General features: G+C 41.0%; 1 protein-coding gene across 1 annotated transcript in view; it reads left to right on the top strand.

Moving 5' to 3' along the window:
- SYNE3 (spectrin repeat containing nuclear envelope family member 3) overlaps window positions 1-20971 on the top strand; it is a 66249-nt gene that overhangs the window by 34138 nt on the left and 11140 nt on the right. Inside the window, exons 8-17 of the mRNA XM_063399298.1 lie at window positions 358-505; window positions 1236-1418; window positions 1667-1810; window positions 2758-2892; window positions 3852-4013; window positions 4760-4923; window positions 5810-5936; window positions 6112-6267; window positions 6914-7063; window positions 8272-8310. Coding sequence (XP_063255368.1) covers window positions 358-505; window positions 1236-1418; window positions 1667-1810; window positions 2758-2892; window positions 3852-4013; window positions 4760-4923; window positions 5810-5936; window positions 6112-6267; window positions 6914-7063; window positions 8272-8310 — 1408 coding nt within the window. The remainder of the gene's footprint in view (window positions 1-357; window positions 506-1235; window positions 1419-1666; window positions 1811-2757; window positions 2893-3851; window positions 4014-4759; window positions 4924-5809; window positions 5937-6111; window positions 6268-6913; window positions 7064-8271; window positions 8311-20971) is intronic.

Raw genomic sequence — 20971 nt, 5'->3', positions numbered from 1 at the left:
AGTCAGTGAGACTGCTCTGATAATATGAGTTGTTAAATCACACTGGTGACAGTAGCCAAGAAAGATCACATACAAGGGGAGACTGCTGGCTACTAGAAAAGCACAGAAGTTCCTGATACACAGTTGCACAAAAGACAAATGTGTCCTATGGCATCTGAATAAAGTTTTGTCAGATGTCTCTGACTGACAGAGCAGCTGTTAGTATGCAGCACCAGGCCCAGGCAGTAAAACAGACTGAGGCTTTTGTTGTATGTGGCTTACACCCGAGTATTGTGTTAATTCATGCCTTGGAGAATAGAATGTTTGGGATTGGATTTCTTCATAATCCTTCTCTTGGTTGTCACTTTATCCTCACAGTGTTAGAGGCAAGACTTCTAAAATGAGCATTGACACAGAAAACCAGCTGAGGAGACTCTTCCAAAATCCCCTGCAAAGTTTTGAACAGTGGAAGCCATCGGTCCAGATGCTCCTGGAGACTCCGGAGCCAGAACTGGCTCACATTGAGGTAGCAAAGCTGTTGCTAAGTTCAGAAATATGGGTTTGACCAAGCCTGCATACAGCTGCCAGCAGCTGGAGGGTCCTGCCAATGTGGCAGGAAAACTCACAGTAGGGATGGAGGTCTTTACTTAGCTCCAGCTGCAGCACGTTGTCTTATTTTCTGCCCTCAGTTTGGTTAAGTGGAGTTGTCAGCTGAGTAGGCTGCATAAAGTGCTGGATATCTTTAACAACGATGGTAATACTGTCTAGCATTAGCCCAGACCTCCCTGGATGGGAAGTTTGTGGACTCTGATGAAGAATTATGTGGGATTAAAATGCACAATTTGTGCACATGCCCAGCAAGGTGTGTTTGTTACTTTGTCATCCCTGTGATCTCCAGAGTAAATGTATCTGTGAACAGGGATGGAATTTATCCTCAGGATGAGCATTCAAGCTGTCCTTTCTGTTGGTTGTTTAGGCCTCTTCTCTGCACAGACAACTCTTTCCATAGTACAGCTTACCTCTCTTTCTGTTCACAAAATGGATGCAGCCCTGGTGCCTCTAACATTAGCAGGAAGATTTTTCCTTTAACTGGGCACTGTCCAGGTACCTTCTGTTACCCCTTGTTGGCCCAGCATGCTGTTTTTACCTGGCTTTGTCGTACTGCTTTGGTTGTGTGACTTGTGTGAGAATAATATGGTTATATTAGGGTGTTTTTTTTTTGGTATGATCTCACTGGAAAAACTTTTCTCCTTCAGGCTGCCCTAGCTGAAAGCTCCCAGTTCAAAGAGAAGTTGATGACATTACAGCTAAAGAAAGATTTGCTAAATAATCTTCTTGGTGAGGAAAAAGCAGAGTCTTTCCTTCAAGAAGTAGCTGAAGCTTCAAAGGAGAGAGAAATTCTACATAAAAGTCTGCTGCAATGCAAGAGCAAACTCCAGGTGAAGTACAAAACCCATGTACTGTCTTTGCCTGTGATAAAGACAAAGATCAAGTCTTTACTAAGCCTACTAAATAAAAATTTATTACTAATCTCTTTTCCTAGGCTGATCAAATATTCAAATAAATTTGTGGTCTGCTACATAGTGTAGCTTGGTGATTGTTCTGAATATGAAGCAGGTATTGACAAAAGATAATGCCGAGGGGTATGTGTTGAATGTTGGACCCGTTTTCTTATTTCTCCATCTAGAATTTGATATTGCAACATAAGAACTTTGATGCCGGTTTTGCACCACTGCAGAAGAAATTATCTGCTATCAAAGCCAAATTAGATCTGGAGAAGGAACCACAGCCTGACCTCTTGGGTAAAAAGACACAACTCCAGAGACTCCAGGTACCTTACAGTATTGTTTGGCCTTGTTAACCCAGCTAACTGTGGTTTCTGTTTGTTCATATTTTATTAGCACTATACCTTTCCCATCAATTGTGTGTTAGATACTTTCATTTGGTCCAGTTTATAGCATGACTGAATGAAATTCATCACTGCAGATGAAGCACTGGCAAACTGAGCTTGAGGGAGGGAAGAAGCAGCTGGAAGCTGTTGGTGGTACACCTTCTTGGGCTAGTTTAATTGCTAAAGAAAATGTATCTTGATACTTCCCACTGGCAGTGAAACTGCACAAGCTAGATTGGTTCAGGTTAACTTCCTCAAAAGAGTTTCCACTGTTCCACTTCCTTTTGTATCCTCCTCTTTCTGCTCTTTACCTTGTCACTTAGCTGTGACACATGCTGGATTTACTCCATAGGCTGGTTCAGCTGTTCAAGATAAGAAAAAAAAACCTAACAGAAAAAGATGATTTTTTTTTTTTTGGTTAGTGTTTTGAGCTGGTCCAGCAAAGGGTCCAACATGCAGTAGAGCCTGGTGAAGGCATATAGTGGGATTACATACCTGGGAGAGGGGAGAGAAGAGCAGGAGGAGAGGGGATGTGGCTGCCACGGTGAGCTATGACAGTTCAGCAGTACTGTGGCACTTCATCCTTGGTGACCACAGGGGTGTCATCACCACAGTTCTTTGCTGCTTATACTGTGGGTCCTTTGGCACTTCCCAGCAACTTATCACCTTTGTTATCTTCCAGTAACATGTAAAGGACATCCAAATATTTTTTTTCAGAAACATTTACTCCTAGGCATTGAAATAATCAGTTTCTTGATGCCAGTGGTTGTTGCTGGGTTTTTCTGTCCTCAAGCTGTCATATGAAGCCACCTTTTGGTGCATGTTTTGTGAAAGTCCATGCCATACCCAGCACACTACACATATGGAATCTGTCTTTTCCTCTGCAGATGATCCAAGATGACTTGGCAGAGCTTGCAATTCACATGGAGGAGGTAGAGAAGCTTGTTCAGTCAGATACAACACACAGGCATGAAATGAACCAACTTTTATCTGACTCTCAGGCCCTGAAGAGATCACTGGAGGTAACGGCAGGGATTTTTTAGTTGCCTAGGGAGCTGTCAGTTGCCTCTGTTTAAAAATATTTTAAAAATTCTTTGAGCATATGACATTACATGCTTTGAGCAACAGATAGTTTCATTTCAGGGGAAGAAGGCACTGAATTCTTATTACTTTGATAACCCTTCCAGCATTCTCTGATTATGTTTAATGTGATTTCCCTTGGGGATAGGATGCTATCCACACAGATTTTATGTCTACACAAACTATTTCAGGAGCAGGCCTGAGATTTTTGACCAAAAGAGCTCATATTATCATGGTGGTGCTTGCACTTCACAGATTGCAGGAGAGGGGGGTTGTACCAAAGTGTTTGGGGTTTTTATGGCTTCGTGACCTAAAACTTAATGAGAGAGAAGTGCTGCGAGTATGTAAATACTTGCTCTAACATGAGGCATTTTGTACTTGCAAACATACTTATAAAATGACCTCCAGAGCAATCTCAGAAGAAGAGCTCATAAAGTTACCTTAGCTATGTAGTTCACTATAAAATTATGTGTGTTAAACTGTTACCTGAACATGCATTGTGGAATTTTAGTTTCAATCTCAATCATCCCATTTATCACTGAACTGAACTTGTGTCAAACAAGTCTGTACAGTCATTTCTGATTCAGGGAGTATAAGATGTGTTTGATATTGACTGGGGTACAAAAACCCCAGACATACATTCTCTATTCCCTTTCAGCTGAGAAGGGAGGGAGCTATTCTAGTTCTTAATACTCCCCCGTGTGGTTGAATTCAGGGCTGCAGGACCTTGGAGGTGTTTTCCACGCCACTGATGCTAAAGGGATAGGATTTTTCGTCTCTCATTAATAGCTGCTTTTTTCCTTTTTGCCCATGAGGTTCTGTGCCCATCATAGTGTTAGATCCCACAAAGAAAGTGCTTTTTGTCTGTCTTTGGCTGCTGACGTGTTTTTATAATTTGTAGACGATGATACAGCAGAGTGAAGACCATGTTCAGAAGCATTGGGCATATAATGACAAGCTGTCTGACCTCCAGCAGTGGATCTCAGTAACCAGGGAGAAGATTGACTCCTGCCAGGATGCTGATGGAGAGCAGAACACTGAGGGCAGGCTGGAAGACCTGGAGGTGAGAAAAGCATCTTAGTTTAAGATGTTAATTATTCACTTTGCAGCATTCAGACATTAAGAGTGGGGGTTTCAGCATTCAGACATTAAGAGTGGGGTTTTCTAGTGAGGATTTCCTGGTTCAGGACAGTAATGATGTGTTTCTCCCTCAATAACTGTTGGTTGCTGTTACCTCTCTGCTTTGCTCTGTGTTGTGGGTTGTGGGGCCATGTAACAGACAAGAGCACTGAAAATGAGTAAGAAGTGTTGAGATGGATAAAGTGTTATCTAAGGACAGATGGTCTGTTCCTGTCAGGGTGATCTCTCTGAAAAATACCTGCCTTTGCCTATGTGTACTCATCAATATGTTGAACATTCCTGCCATTTTAGCTGGCCTTGTCCTTGTTGAACTGAGCTGTTCCAAAGCTGCCCCTTTCCCCTGGATAGCAGTACTTTGCATGCTGAATTCACCCTGGTAGGATTCTTCAGCTGGCAGCTGTTGCCTTCATATGGGAGACCAAAATCTTTCATGGAAAGGCTGCAGAAAGAGGTGCATTGACAGCTTGCACCCTCACAGTTTTCCCATCAGCTCTTTGACCTATGTTGTCTCTTTGGAAGCATCCACAGAATATTTTTTTCCTGCTAGGTGTGTTCTAGCTAGTGCCAGCAAAACCAGCACAGTCCTGGAGTGAACATGACCATCAGTCTGACACAGCCTCTGCTTCACCCAGGATACCTAGGAGTAATTGTCAGGGCTTTGCATTTCAGAGATTGCTGGCTGAGTTCCCAGATAAGGAGATCCAGCTGCACCTTGTGGAAGCTCATGGCCAGTTGGTCATGGAGAATTCTTCTCCAGAGGAGACTGCCCATGTCCAGGCAGAGCTGGATCAGCTGAAGGAGTCGTGGAAATCACTGAAGGAGATGGCAACTGGGTAAGCGTTCATGTAGGTCTTCCTTATGGCCCTTCAATGGGGTTCTTTTTACTGCAATAAGAACAGACACACTTGAGGCTTTATGCTCTGTGCTGTGAAAGTGAATAGCCATCCCGTAATGCTAGAAGCAAGATGGGATTTTATTGAATTGTCTCTAAACTGAAAATCATTACTTTTAAGAAAACCTTTTAAGACTCTGTGAACAACAACGTCTTTGAATCTTATTTTACCTCATGTCAGAGTAGGCAGTTTCTTCTGACCTGGCTCACTCTTGTACTGCCAGTCTGTGTCAGTGGAAATTTGGCGTAGACTGGGTGACGTGTGCTGTTCTCTCTCATCTTCCTCTTCTCCTTGGTGATGCCTCCAAGGAGGGTGTATCTGCAATGGGATTTGTGCCTTTTGCAAAACTGCAGAGGTATAGGCAGAGCTAAAAATCTTCTCTTTAGCTGGGAAATGAAGACAATTTATTTTGCCTCCACTGTGTAGTGTCGAAATGCTGCTCATATTTGCTAGTCTGTATTAATATTTAATGATGTGCTGCATGTATGATTGTATTCTTACATACTGTCAGAATAGACACAAAAATTAAATTACAAAATCGAGGAAGTGATTATACTGCCTCCTGTAGCCAGAAAGAAAGGTATATTGCCAAGGTAATATTTTCAGTCCACTAAATAAAAGAAAACAAAACAGTTGGAAATGTAGACTCCTGGTGCAGCTGTGAGATGCTCCTGCTGGGAATAACTTCAATAGTAATAATGTTATTAGTGTTAATAATTATATAATAATAACAACAATAGTGCTGTTTCCCCAGAGCTGTCTTCCACAGCCCCAGTCAAAATGTGGGTGTCCACTGCACTGATATCTCTGGGTTTGTGTTTTCAAGCCTCCTCAAAAAGTGGCAGTTGAAGAGACCAGTGGCTGACAAGAAGAAGAAAAGAGCACTTGTGGACAGCAGATGGATGTCCAGGCCTGCTTTCCACCTTTTTGATGTCGATCCCAACCATAAGCAGGTGAGGTGGGGACTCTGTGTCTGCCTCCATATTAGCTTCACAAGAACAATTTCATTGCCTTTGTCTGATATTGTGGGTTACAAAGCTGTAGGTTAAGATTTCACAATCAGGCCTTCAGAAGAAACATCTGACATAGCAGTAAGGGCTTCTTTGTTCCTGTTGTTCTGTGTCCTAGGAGAAGATGGGAGAAGGGCAAAGTACAAGCAGCCACTTGAAGCTCCTACATGACTTTGAAGAGTGGCTACAAGGAGAAAACACCAAACTGACCAAAATTCTTGCTGGGACTCCATCGTCTGCAGAGGAAATTAAGGCACACCAGAGCAAACTTGAGGTTAGTTTTCAGGGGGTGAATGGAGAAAAATCCTGCAGTAAGTGCAAATTCTTTCAGAATTAAAAAAACCCCAAACAACAACAATAAAACCCAAAACAACTCCACCTACTAACCAAAAACTCACCTTCCTATGAAAAAACAAAAAATCCTCAAGAACAAATAGACAAAAAATTCAAGCACTATGCTCTCTGCTTTATGAGACTCTAGGGTAGATGCAGCTCAGGAATTTAGGATAAATTTCATTCTTTCTGCTAGGAAAGGTCTGCCAGAACCAGAGTGGAAGGGAAGGGAGCACCTGGCATTTAGCTGTTAGGCTGGACATTTCCAGTGTGGTGTGGCAAAGGTGTTCATTAAAAGAACCGGATTAAAATCAATGTCAAATCAGTATTTGGTCTCACTCTTCCTGTTGAATATAGCCAAATGCCATGGCAATTTGTTAGGTTTGTTGGATTGTTAGAAACTAAACAGAAATATCCAAAGCTACAGTAGTCCTGCAGGTGAGTTTCATATCATTTCAAGCCAAAAAGGCAATAACAAAAATAAATGTGCTATTGCATAACCACTGTTTCTTCAAATGCTGATTTAAAAAGTGGGGCCTTCCTGAATCCTGAGCAGTTCAGGATTGCTCAGGACCTTTGTCTCTTAGGAGCTGCAGTCTCGCGTGCCCCATGGTCAGCGTCTCTTTGAGGACCTGCTTCATCTTCATCCTGTCATTGGAAGTTCTGCAGACCTGGAGGACCTGCGCTACCAATGGATGCTCTACAAATCTAAGCTGAGAGAGCCCTCGAGTTTGCCGGTAGGTGACAACACACAGCCCACGGCTCCTGAGCTCTGCCATTGCTCCTTCAGGCTGCTTCACGTGGATAGTCTTACTTCAACAGTATACACGTGTGTCTGCTTAATTAAGAGTTGTGTGCTTCTTCCCTGTGTAAGCAATGCTCAAAATATTTCTTGAGATGGAAGTTTCAAACCAGAGTAATAAATGACAAAGAGGCATGCAGCCGGGGATTGAGAGGTATTTGTGTGTGAATTTTTTGGATATAGGCCTGGTTGTAGGCACATGGATTTCTATTTTTTGCTCTTTCTCCACACAACATTCTCCATAGAGTTATTTTTTGATAGTTCCTGCAGTAAGAATATATTCATTGTTCATTGTTTGTGTCTCCTGCTGTGAGACAGAATAGTCACTGATTAAACTGATTCAAACCGTGCACAGAAGGACCTGGTCCCTTTTGAAACTGTCTTTATAGCCAAGGATTTGGAATGAAATAAAGAGGAGGCATTTTAATGCAAAAACCAAATTACTGAAGAAGTTACTGAGTTGTTATATATAAGACATGCTAAGGATGGCAGAATTCATCATTGTATATAAGATATTCCAGGGCATGCTAAAGATATTCCTGTGTTCTTAGCATAAACATATATAATTATTAATTAATATTTTTCTAGCTTAACTACTCACATTATCTGAGCAGCTTCAAGATACCGTAATCAAAGGATTAGAGTTTGTAGGTTTGCATTTGGTACTTTCTGTATACGAGTGCTTTCAAAGGTATCTGAACTTGAACACCTAAAACTTGAGGCATTTTAAAATTTTCTGCCTTGGGAAACTAAAATTTATTTAGAACATGAATCCTTTAAAATGCATGGAAGATAAGCATGACTTTTATTAATAAAGAGCGTATTTCTGTGTTTCCCATTGATTGTAACGACCCATGCTTTGTTAAGCAAAACCTTCTGTAAGCATTAACATAGTCAATAGGTGTCAGTAAAGTCAAAGCTATTGCTGGGAGAGCTGCTCATCTGATTCAAGTAGTCAAGAACTTGAAAACATGTCACCTTTCTGCCCATTAAAAAAATCTCCTGCAGGTTCACTCTGTCCAGGTGACCATGAATTTGAAAGAAACCTCCCCTGTGTGGTGAATACACATTTACAGGCTCCTATGGGATCTTAACTTCATGTTTCTTTTCTTTTCTTTTCCCTTTTTTTTTTCCTTTAAACAGGGTGCTGGATCTTTGGAGGAACCAGACAAATTCAGAAAGGCAAGACAATTTCTTATTATTAAGCTAAAAAAAAATGTTTGACCATTTTGCACAAAATTATTTTAAACTTTTCTAAAGATTCCTGAAATCAATTTGCTTATTAAGTGCTACTCTTAAAGAATTTGTTTTCTCCAGATTTTTAAATGGAAAAAATTACAGAGTTTTTACTCTTGAACTAGTCTTACTGTATTTCTAGAAGCTAAATATCCATGTCCTGGGAGAGGAGGGGAACTCAGTTTTTATATATCTACATGCTGTATAAATTTAATTCATTTTTCAAAAGAGACTAAAGAAGAGCCAAAATATCTCTCTAAAGATTTACTGGTTAAGTGCCTAAAATAATTTTGAAAATGGGACTTCTAATTCTTCAGACAATTCTGAAAAAAAAAGCTTTGGATCAATCAGCCCACCTTCTTTCTAATGCAGAAAGCTAGAGAAAGTCAAGAGATTTGTCTAATGCTATTAGACTAAATCCTTATTCTAAGCAGCAGAATTCCTCCTGTGATGGATTTTCTTTTTGAAGTGATGACATAGGAAACAGAAGCAGTACAGGAGATGATAAGGAGAAGCTAAAAGAAAACAAAATACTACCAGTTTCTTATTAAATCAAGCAGCACTTCTTATCCCATTTTCATAAAGTCAGCAAATTTTTCTGCCAAAACTTTGCTTTGTTTATAGACACAGCTGTTCTACTTTGTACTGTCATCTCACTTCCATTTGTTTTTAGAAGGAATAGAATAAGGCTTTATTTTCTCAACACAAAGGAGATTGGATGAATAATGTATTGCAGGATCATAATCACATAGTCATTTAAAGGTAAATCAAGCCCTTGATTTCTCCCGTTGCAACACCTCTGTAGAACAGACCAATATTTAAAGGGTGCAGTACAGTGCACTTCAAGCATGGCCAGAAATCAAGACTTTCCTCATTCTGATGAGATATTTCTCTAATACTCAAATGTGGAGTAGCAGCTCCGATATTTTTACCCAGCAAAGTACAGACCAATTTTAAGGCAGTTTTCACACTTTCCTCAATAGTTTTGGCTGCAGTTCAGTCTTCCTAAAGACCCCCAAAGACTTTCTGTTCTTGCTTGTCTGGCTCAGCATTAATTGTTTCATCCAGTAAGGTCACCAGAATTTTTCAGGCTGGAAAAACAGTATGACATTTTAATACTTGGTGTAGAGGCAGCCAAACATTTGGTAGTACTTCTTTTCTCTAGAAGGGGCTCACAGGGATATTCCAGAAGACTGACCGAGGAATTCTCTGATTTCATGTTGTTTGAATGAGTCAAGTTGTGTGTAAGGAAAAACAAAACAAGCTTTAGGCATAAACATATCTCCACTACAGTTAGATGCCATTTTTAATTCATCTGCCTCACCTGCCTTGGGGTACGTGGTATTTATTCACCCTTAAATTCTCCAGATTAGACTAAAGTTTTCAGTTAATTTTTAAAGATACTGGTTTAACATAATGGCAGTCAGCAAACATTTGTCAATTAGGCCTACAGCAAGAGCACAAAATAAACCCACTCTGAGTTTTTAATAGCTACTGAACGCAAAGAGAAACAGCTCAGGGTGGAAGGGACTGAAGAACTGAAATAGCTCATAAGCATGAGGGAAATGGCTCCCATTGCACTAACAAGTGATTTGCAGTTTCCCTTCAGCCAGTACAGATGTTGCTGTAACTTATACCCTGCTCACTTCAGTGAGATTTCACTGACCTCAGGGCTTTCATTCTCTTTTTAAACAGTATCACTACAACAAGAATCCAACTGCTGGAAGCAGAAGTATCTTTTTTTTTTTCATTCAGGTTTTATCAGGATGTGAGATGGTGTTGCCATAAGATTTTTGAGCACCACTTAAGAGAGCCAGAAAATAATGTTGATCCCTTTTGGGTGTATCACTGTTTGGCCTAAGAAAAGAGGAAAACCAGGCCAACTGCAGAATTCTAGGCTATGCAATTTACTTTAAATTCAGATTTAGCACTTAAAATGTGGCTAGAAACAAAAGAAAGATTAAGCAAAATATTTTTGTATGCATGAATATCTTTTCAAAACTATGGTAAAGGAAGCCAACTACCTTGAAGAGAATGGCTGATCTCAGGAGTGGGTATCTGCAGGAAGTGCAGAGGGCTGCATCACTGTGCTTGCAACAACCAGTGAGTTTGCAGTAAATAAGATCATGTTATTTCTAATTTGTCAGCCCCCTCATGCTCTTGAATCACACAAAATCAGCAGAAATGGCAGAAGTTGAGGTATTTTTGGACTGATCTCTGCTTTTTGCAGCACAAGGTCCCCAGTGGCTCTGCTTGTCTCTCCTGTTTGAGCTGTGAGTATTTTGCAGCAGGAACAGATCAACATGGAGAAGGGGAAGGCCCAGCTGCAGCCATTCTCATTCAATTGCCTTCTGATTTTATTCAATTTTTAGCCTAGATGGCCAAATGTTGGGCAGAATAGAGCCTGCTCCATGTATAGTAATGTGCTTTTTTTTTCTGATCATTCATCCATTGCTGAGGACATGCCCCTGCCACTGGTGCCCTTAGGAGCAGAACAGCCTAATGATTGTGATGTGAGCAACTTCTTGTTGATTAACAAAAAACAGTTGCAGGAAATTGCACTGGCTGCAGCGAATTTTTAGCAGGTGCCAGTGACAGCCAATGTAGATGAATATTTTTGCAAGGTACCTAGCACACTCAAGAACATAATCAAGCAAGTGCTCAGTAATAACTGTGATAAATGTTACTTTCAAAGGTTGGCTCCCAGCTACCTGAAAATATTCCATGAGCATTCTTAGCATAAAAAGGAAGTCGAAGGCTCATTATTTACAGGTCTAGGTAATGCTGTTTGATTTATTTTCTCAAGTGCTCAGAGTAATTACACTTCCTTGCTAAACAAATGATCTGGCTTTATTGTTTGTACAAACAAAATAATTAGAATTCATTACATCAGTGGTCAGCTAATTGCTTCCTTTGAGATTCTGCTAAGAGTAATCTCCTGTAACATACAGACAGAAGGAACATGTAATTTAATCTTATTTAGAGACACCATTGATCTGGAGTCAATCAAATTAATGCAGTCATTCAGGAAACTGCAAAGCAAGAGCTGCCACAGCTTGCCAGGAAGAAAACACCAATGTGGTCTGCAGATATGGTGGGAGTTTCTCGTGGCAGAAAAGCCCAGCATTCTGTGCTAGTGCCTGTGGTGGTGCCTCTCTGCTGAAAGTGTGTGGCCCATTTGTTTTCCTCAAGTCCTGTTAGGTGTTACCCACTTGAAATCTTCTGTACAATTACAGTCTTAGTAAAATGGAAAAGACTTATTAAAAGGTATATTCTCCTCAGTTTTCAATATCTGTTTTATAGATAAAGATAATATCTCTCCATTGTTTTTTTCATCACTCTGCCTATAAGCCTGTGCTTAGGTATTATACCATTATTTTAGGAATTATACCATTACCCAAACACAGGATGAAGAGCATCTTGGCATTAAAAATTAACAGATAGACTTATTTTCTCCCTACAGTGATGTTTGTTCAGAAAGGAAACTTAGGAAAAAAAAAAAAAATCCCACCTCCAGAAAAATCCTTACTGCCCTAACTCAGACCCACTGTTAAGTGTGCTGAACTTTTCTTTTCCAGCAGGCTCACAAGCTTCCCTTCACCTCACTGCACCTATGAGATTCCCTGCCTGTGTGCTCTTATTTCTGTAGGTTTCATATTGTTTTCCAATTTACTTTACAATGTCCTCAAATGTTAGCTATCTGAGGCTCTTTCTTTGTTGTTTATCTGGTCCTGCCACACCTGTGCCTTGCCAGTGCTCTCTGCTGGTGCAAGGAGGTGACATCCTGCTTCCCAGGACACCTGGTTCTTTCTTGCTTTTCACGCTCATGTGGTATTAGTTAGGCGTGTGGTTGGTGCTTCCTGCTTTATGTGAAGAGACGTGTCCTTCAGCTGCCTGCTGTGTTGTGAAGTATTTGTAGATTTTGACCAAGGAGATAGCTTAGAATGATTTTCTCAGCAGATATAATTTTGTCTTAACTGAAAGTTAAAAAGAGAGTGAGAGAGACTTTTGGAGCAACAGCAGAATGCAGTTCTGAACCTGAAAAAACGTTTTTAAAGCAACTGTAAAAGGCACTCTAAGAAAACTCTTCTAATCATTACCTTTAGTTTTTATACCTATTATTTATTTAAAAATAAGCTCTCATATTTTTAAAGTTTTTAAATAAAATACAAATATATTCAAATTATGTGACTGCTGAAAGAAGAAAAGTTTGATCTTGACTTGAGAGAAGTCACTGGCAAAGCAGCTGGAAACATACATTGTTGACATGATAAACCAGCTTTTAAAGTCAGTAACAACTTCTGCAAGTTCCAGAACATTTTGTCGTTCTTTCAGTTTTTATTCTTTCTATGCTTATTTTAATTAGTTTATTTCCACTTGCAAGGATGAGTAGAAGTTGGAAATTGGGAAAAGTTGTTTTACTTGCCTACCTTCCTGAATATAGAAGACTGAGGTCTTTTTCTGCTTGCTTAGGTCTGAAGAGTTATAGAAATCAGTGCTACTTTAACAGATCAGGCTGTAGCTCTTGTCCTGTGATATGCTTCTTGTGAAAACATGTCATGCTGTATATGCACACAGAAGCTAACTTTCATAAATCCATTTGTGTCACAGTAGCATATGGCACAGTGCTTAGTTCTGAGTGGCTTTGCAGCAGAAATTCTGAAATACCCAGGATATGTGGCTGCTGAACCCTCAGATATGAACTGCTGGCTGTTCCTTGTTTTCTGTTTCTTTTAAATGAAGCTTCCATCAAAGATTTTAGATTACCCCCAGCCATGTTGAGGTACTCCAGAATCTTCCCTAAGGAAGGAAACAGACTTTAATTTGCCTGTGCACTTACCTATTTACATGCATATGCTTATGCACTTCAGAATTGAAAGAAACATTAAGGCTGCAAAGGCAAGCAATCTGAAGATGGAAAATGTCAGAGCTAAAATTGCTTGTATGACTGCAGTTAACCTCTCTTCAGCATTCTGGTTCATTCTGAGAGCTTTTTATGCAAAGGAGAATGATAAGCACAGGGATCAATGGGGTCCCAGGCCCCCCTCACTCATTCCTCACTGCTGGTTGCCTGTCCTGGGCAGTGCTTGCTTTTAGGAAAATACAGTTCTGAACTCCCTATCTCACTGTCCTTTTGCAGAGGCCAGTAACCTCTAATAAACAGAGGCTGATCTGAGTCCTGCTGTGGTTTATGGGATTATGCTTTGCCCAAGAGCATGTTGGATGCTCAGTTCTGTGGTGACAGTAATATCCAACTCCCCTAAATTATTTCCCTCTTGGAAAGGCCAGCTGTGATTTGCAATGTGTTGTTTATCTTGGAGAGGGACCTCATGGCTCTGATTTGAGAAGTGATGAGAAGCCCAGCTCTAAACTATCTCACACTGAGGTAAAAAACCAGTTGCTTTAGTTTGAGAGAGCAGCCAGTGATCCCCCTGGAACTGATCTCTTCTTATTGTCAATAACCTGCCTCTGTGAGTGACAGCTAAGTACCCAGTGGGATCTCAAGTGGCAAGAACACAGGTCCTCTCAGAGGCAAAATGCCACTGATAAGGCATCTGCTTCATGAAAACAAGTGGTAGTGCTTAATACTCCTGTGAAAGTATGGCAAGCTGTTTCAGCCTTCCTGGCAGCTCTATTTATTCTCAGAGGAATAACGAAGTGGTAGAATCCTTACCTATGTAGGTGATCCTTTCCAAGGCCTCTCTGTTCTTCCTGTTAAGTTCTTCCTCTGTCCCTATTGCTGTAGTTTAGGTCCAATATGTTGTGACCTTCCCACTGTGGAGGTAGGCCTGGATTGATCCTGCCTAGGCATTTAACTTAGGGTTTCACATCATCATGAATTGTGCTGAGAGCATAAATGATGGTTGACTCTCCATCTCTTCTTGTAGAATGAACTAAGAGCCAGGTTCAAAGCTAACACAAAGGACGTGTGCTTCCTGCCAGCTGGAACTCCTTGCTAAAGAATATTGAGGGCTCTGTGTAGTTCATGTAGATTTAAGGGGAAACTGGACATGTATCTGGAAGAAAGATTCCCTGAATATTAAACAGATGGACAAGTCCTATCAGGCTCAGGAAACAGCCTGAACTGAAAGTAGCTGGAGGCTGAGAATATTAAGGAGAAATTATTTATGCTTGCCTTACTACCTATGCATCTGTGCCAACTGCTGTAGAATAGAGGATACTTGGGCTGGGTACAGTGGTATGAAGTGGAACAGCTGCTGGTGTCTGTGTGTAGTGTCTGTAGGACACTAAGTCATTGGTTTCCTTATCCCTAGGTAGAGCAGGAGTTTTCAGGCAGCAGTGCATTTCTCAGGAAGTACTCTGAGGTAAGAGGACTAAATCCAGACTAAATATTTTTTCTCAGCTGGATCGCTGACTCAGTGGTGCAGGTATGATTTTTGTCAGGCATGCTGGTGACATACAAGCAGCAGCAAAACCCTGCTAATGAGGCTGGTGTAAGATGCTATATTGCTCTGCTCTCTCAAATAGCTAGATTAACTGCGTGTTTGCTTATATCCTGGAATGTGGTCAATAGCAAATCAAGGGGGGCATTGATTTTTAGTAAAACACTTCAGTAACTTACACAGGAATATTGTGTAGCAAGTTCTAAAGTGCTTTTCTGCTGTTTCCCATCCAAGTGATTTTTCACGGTGCGTTTGGTAAGGAGTTATTAACTGCAAACAGATTTAAGTTCTGAGAACTCCCTAGATCTAAACTGATGCTTGTCATTCAAACACTCCAAGATGAATCACGTACCAATGTGAATGTTCACAGCCAGTGCAATTCATTTGGAAGGATGCATTTAGCATTACACAAAACACAGCCACCCATCCCCTTGACAGTCCTTGCTTGTCCTTGTTTTTGAAGGAGAAGGAGGAGTACATTTATTCTGAATGGTAAAGTTTAAAAGTACATTTTCTTTTTGAATGCCAACCTATTCCTTTTCCATGTGTGTTTCAAAAACGTCTCTGACACTTTGGCTCCATACCCAGGTATTCCAGCTGTTATTCTAAGATGGTGGAAATTAAAATTCTGTTGACTTCACTGGAGATTTGCCAGTTTTTCTCGGAGGAAGATTTGATTTCAGAATATTTAGTGGAGGCTGGATCTGACACATGCACTGCAGGCACGGTGGGTGCTGGGTGGTAGCTGTACTGATGCCAGTAGCTGGAGTGATTGGGAAAGGGAAATTCCACTGTGTAGCAAGGGTTGTGGTTCCAACCTTCTCATCTTTCTCATCATCAACCTTACATCTCATATGGAAATAATATATTCAAGCTGTGTCTTTCAAAGGTGGAACTGTGTTAGACTGTCCTTTTCTAACCCTGAATGGTGAGCTAAAGGGTTGGAAGTGTCCTGACTCCAGGACCCTGATCACTTTGAGTCCAGTAGAACAGAGATTTGAACCTTGGCCTTCTGAATTTCCTGTTGGTGTCATGGTCTCAGGTCACCACATCCTGAAAGCATCTCTTTTTCACATCACAGATCTAAAAAAAAATCTTGACGTACTAAAATTGAAGTGCTATTTTTTTCATAGTCAGAAAAGCAGTCAGTGCCTCAAATTTTCCATGCTTTTTCCAAATGTATCATCTTTCCTATTAAAATTTACTGTGTCTCCTTCAATTTTTTTATCCTTGTGGCAGTTTCAGGTCGAAAGTTGGCGGAAACACCAATTTAATGTAGTGCTTTTGGTTCACCAATTTGAGTTTCCTGGCTGATGGCACCAAATAATGTGGTGGGTTGAGCACTGGCTAAATGCCAAGGCACCCACTAGCATCACTTACTCCTTTCCTGCTGCAAGATAGGATTAGGAAAAGAGCAAAGCAAGCTCAAAACTTTAAAGAGTATAAAGAAAACTTTATTTAAACAGAAATAGAAAAGGAAAAAAATAATAAGAATCAGAATAAAAATTTCAGAACACTTCTCCCACCAGAAACTTCTTTTCTTTCCCACTGACAATGTACAGAGACAAAACTTAAGACTTAGGTCAGTTACTACCTCTAAAATATTGTCTTTCATTAGTTCACTTAGGAAAAGGAGTCTCTTTTGCTAAGTTATGGAGACTTCTCCACAAGAAACAGTTCTCTTGTGGCTTCAATTTCACAAATAGTATCCGCCTGGAAATCTGCAGTTATAAAGTCCCTCCCATCTCATGCAGCCTTCCCACAGCTGTCTCCATGGTCCATGTCAAACTCATGGGATACTATTTTTAAGGATGAGCTGTTCAAAAGCAAAGGTTCTTCTCTATCTCTGAGATAATTTTCATCTCTAGGAACAGAGATCGTCTTTTTTCCCTGGGGGCAAAGGGTCTTCATCACTCTCATCTTCCTCTCTCTGTTTAAGTTCCTCATGAGATCACAGCTACTTCAACACTTACGTGAATGTAAATTCAAATTGTGCTGCTGTAAAGCAGTACAAATGCCTTTGCTCATATCTGCAATTTACTTGAATGTAAATTCAAATTGTACTGCTGTAAAGCAGTACAAATGCCTTTGCTCATGTCTGCAATTTGAACACTCCATCTCCCCATAATGTTTCCATGAATTAAAGGGATGTTTTTAGCATATCACAGCCTATCACCATGGCCTTACAAAAGAATTTCAGCCTAAGACTAAGGCATTTCCTCATTCTCCTCCCATCTAGGACTTGACTCCTGTTTTACTGACCTTGGTGTCTTCATGTTGTTTCTCTACATGTCTTCACTCTGTCCTCTTCTCTCACTTGAGGGGGATCAATGTTCTGCAAGTTTCACCTGTGCAATGAGTTCATATTTCGCCTGCGGAAGGTCATGATGGTTTTCACCTGGCAGTGGCCGAAGCAGTCCCGGTGATGGTTGCAGGCTGTGCTGGGGCTGTGCCAGCATCTCGGGGCCCAGCCCGGCCTGCCAGGCCATGCTGGAGGCGGGGGAACCAGCCCAGCAGCAGGATGGTACCAGCTCCTGGGGCCAGCCCGACCGGGACAGAGCCCCTCGGCCTCCCCTCTCCCTGCCTGGCAGCCACTGGAACCCAGCCCAGCCCGGCAGAGTCCCCGGGAAGGGGCCCGGCCGCATCGAGGACACCAGGCCAGGCCTGTTACCTCTTCCCAGGCTGTAAAAAAAGAGAACTTTTCCTGCGGTTGGTTTCTAACGTGTGTTAACAGAGGAGTGTTCAGCTTTCTAGTGGTTTAACAAGATGTCAATATTCAAAACTAGTCGCTGAGTGGTTTTTTCAGGCACGGAGGAAACTGTTAGCAGCTTCTCTTAAAAAATCACTTCTGTGACTGGCTTCTTCCCTGCTCACTAAAAATCAATTAATACAAAACCAGCACAATCCTTTAACACCACCACCAAAAAAAAAACCCCAAACAACCCCAAACAAAACAAAAAACAGAAGAAAACACCTCACTGATTGTTCCAGCAAGCACAAAACACTGGAACTAATGTAGGTTTCATGTCACAACAACTTGGGCATATAACTAATGAATCCATTTGTAAGATACCTGCTGACCTCCACAGACAAATAGTTCCTGATTCTGACTTTATTTAGTTGTTCCTGTGCATAATCCCACTACAGACACTGAAATTAGTGATAAATCTCCTGTGGATTTCAGTGTTTGCAGGTTGAGGCCTTCATTTATTAAGAGTTTATCATTGCAAATTTGCTGAAAACACCAAACCCTCACAGCTCCTGTGGGCCTCATTTTCAGTCCTGCAGAGGCATCATAATACCATGTTTGCCACAGCTAAGTCATTCCCATGACAACAAATGGAGTTTAAAATACAAGATTCTGACCTTGCTGTGTGATCAAACAAAATAGAGAAGCTGGGCATCGAAGATAAAAGTTCATTGAACACAAATACCTATAAACACAGCGAGCAGGTGGGAGAGAAGCAGCAGATGAAAACAAAATATTTTTCCTTCTCTGAAGTTCTGCCCCAAGGTAACTGTCCCTCCACAGGTTTCCCTAGTGCTAGGATCTGCTATGGTTACCCTGAGTATCCTCCTCTGCAGAAAGCTCCAAGCAGAGCAAATGAGAGCTTGTTAATAAATCCATTTTGCATTAATTCTTTCTGGAGGATGAGCTGTGAAAAGCAATACTGTTTTACAGCTTCTTCCAGTGTATCTAAAAGCAAGGCACTTTGAGAAATGGGAGAATGGGCACTTTGAGAGATTGAAATGTTATTTGAGTTGCATTAATAGTCTTTGCTATAGAAATCAAGGCATAGTCAGTGAACTGCTCTGAATCAAATGCTGGATTGGTAAAAGAATCAGGGTAGGAAAAATATTAGTGTCTAACTGGCAGTGTGGTCATCATGGAAAACCAGTGACAGTGACCATAAGATATCTGCTCCCTGGGCTGTGGCAGGAACAGACTCAACAGAAACACTCACATTTCCCACCAGTTCATAGGCAGAAAAACGTAACAGGGCTTCTGGCATCTGGCCTGGCAGTGAAAGAATAGTTTCAGATTGAACTAGCTTTCAAAACCAATTCTTAAGGATTGACAACACTAAAAAGAAAGTTTTAAGTGTTGCTAGGAGGACTGGTGGGCCTCACAACTGTGTCAGTGAGAGGTGGATTTCTAAGTCCCAGTTTGAGTTTGAGGATTCCAGGTGCAATGAACTATTGAATAGTCACTCTCAGAATCCTACCCTGTAACAGCATCAGCATTAAGACTTACTGTGCTTAGTGGTAGATCAAACAGCATGGTTTGAATTGTCCCAATGCAAAATTAACTCTAACTGATCTTCCACTGACAGAACTTCACCTGTTACTATCTACAAACAAATTATATCTAATATCTACTATCTTGCTCATGGATTCTGGAACCTGCAAGGGTCTTTTTCTTTATAGTTAGGGTGCTCTGATAAATGTATTCATCATGTTGCTGCATATTGTGGATGCAATGAAGAATTAAGAATGAGAAATCTTTGTCAGTGAAAACAGCTCTAAATGACAGTGCACTGGTTTACACTGAATGCACCAAGAAGTGGATGTTCTATGGTATGGCATGGAGAAAGATTTCAGCTCCAGACTAGAGAAGGGAAAGTCTCGTTTTAGTGCAGCTACATATGCCTTGTACTTTGACAACAGGTCACAATAGGAGCAGATGATATCTGCAAGGCAGCCAGGTTGGTGAAGCTTTGATTTCATGGGTAAATAATCACTGTACCAGGGGAACTTGCCCAGTGGTGCACAGTCAGTCCTACTCACACCCTGGCATGTACACTTTATCCACTGACACTTCCAGTGTCCAGGGATCTGAGTTTTCCTTGGCCTTAGTGAACAAATTACAACCCAGATACTGTGGGCCAGAAACGATAGAGCAAGCAGCTGTTGCTCTGCTGCCTCTACATCTGCCTGACACAATAATTAAATCTCATCAGCCATTCAGTATAATGGAAGCAAACCAACTACAACAGAAGGATTTTGCAGCACAACTGTCTCATGATGTGTAACTGCAGCTGTATATTTATCTTTGTAATTAATTCTGTAAGCATTTATATGGAGTTACAAGGGACTAAGTAATTTAGAAAGCAGGGGAAGAGACCATTAAAAATAGCAAAAGGCATAATTGCTTTTTTCTACCATCAATCTCCTCCATATCTTCTCTGCTGATGCTTCCCATGGACTATTTATGTTCATTATATTACCTTCTTACTAAAATTATCTCAGGTTTCATTTCTAGGTTGGCAAAAAGGCAACAGTGCTATAGTGGGACAAAGGCATTGCCTGTTAAACACCCCTTAGTGGGCAGAAGCCCTAATTTTGCTGCAGGATTGACATTGCCTGTGACTTGAATAAAATAAATTCATTTCTTTTTGTGGAAAACGTGGGTCCCACTTCAGTGGATGTTCTGTGCTGACATTTATGATGTAGGCTGGTACCTAATGTAGCTGATAAAGCACTGCATTTATGCTCGTTGTATAAATCCTTGTTTGATGACATAAGTGGGTTATTGAGCCCTTTTTATCAGATTTCTTTTCAAGAGAGTTGGGGTTTTTTTTGGAAACTCACACAGTTCAGCTCATTGGCAGGAGTTACCCAGGAATCTTGCCAGTGGAAATCTCCCTTCTTAATTAATCTTTTCTGAATTTTGAAGCCATAGATATATTCTCTCCTGGTTATGCTAAACCAGATCAAATTTATAAGGTTAACTGGCCTACTCTAGGTTTGCACCGGCATAAAGAAAGGTATAAGGGGTCTCTTTTGTGTGTGTCCTCTAGGGCTGCACAAAAATAGATGTGACTTTAATGTCTCCTTCACTATCAGTGTTGTGTTTCTCTCATTCTTCTGCATCACACAAAGTTTTAAGATGGGCCTGGTAAGGTATACTGAGGCAGGCTGCACTGTGGGGCCTTTTTTCGGACCTCCAGTCGTGTAGACCCCCAAGCCAATGCGTGGTGCTGCAGGGCAGATGACTAGGAGCTGGATGAGCTGCAAGTGAAGTTCCTTTGTGCTGATGGAGAGCAGAATCTGTTCCTCTCTTCCAGGCACCAGAACTCTCATTTTACTGACTGGAGAGTAGCAAACACAGACCTTCTGTGCCTATGGTGACTGAGGGGATCAGTCAGCAACTTGGAGGACAAGAATGTGTAACCCCCACTTTGTAAATGGAAAATGGGCTT

This window comes from Prinia subflava, chromosome 5 (genome assembly GCF_021018805.1).
Source record: "Prinia subflava isolate CZ2003 ecotype Zambia chromosome 5, Cam_Psub_1.2, whole genome shotgun sequence".
NCBI classification, from domain to species: domain Eukaryota; kingdom Metazoa; phylum Chordata; class Aves; order Passeriformes; family Cisticolidae; genus Prinia; species Prinia subflava.
This window is presented reverse-complemented; position numbering and strand designations above follow the sequence as displayed.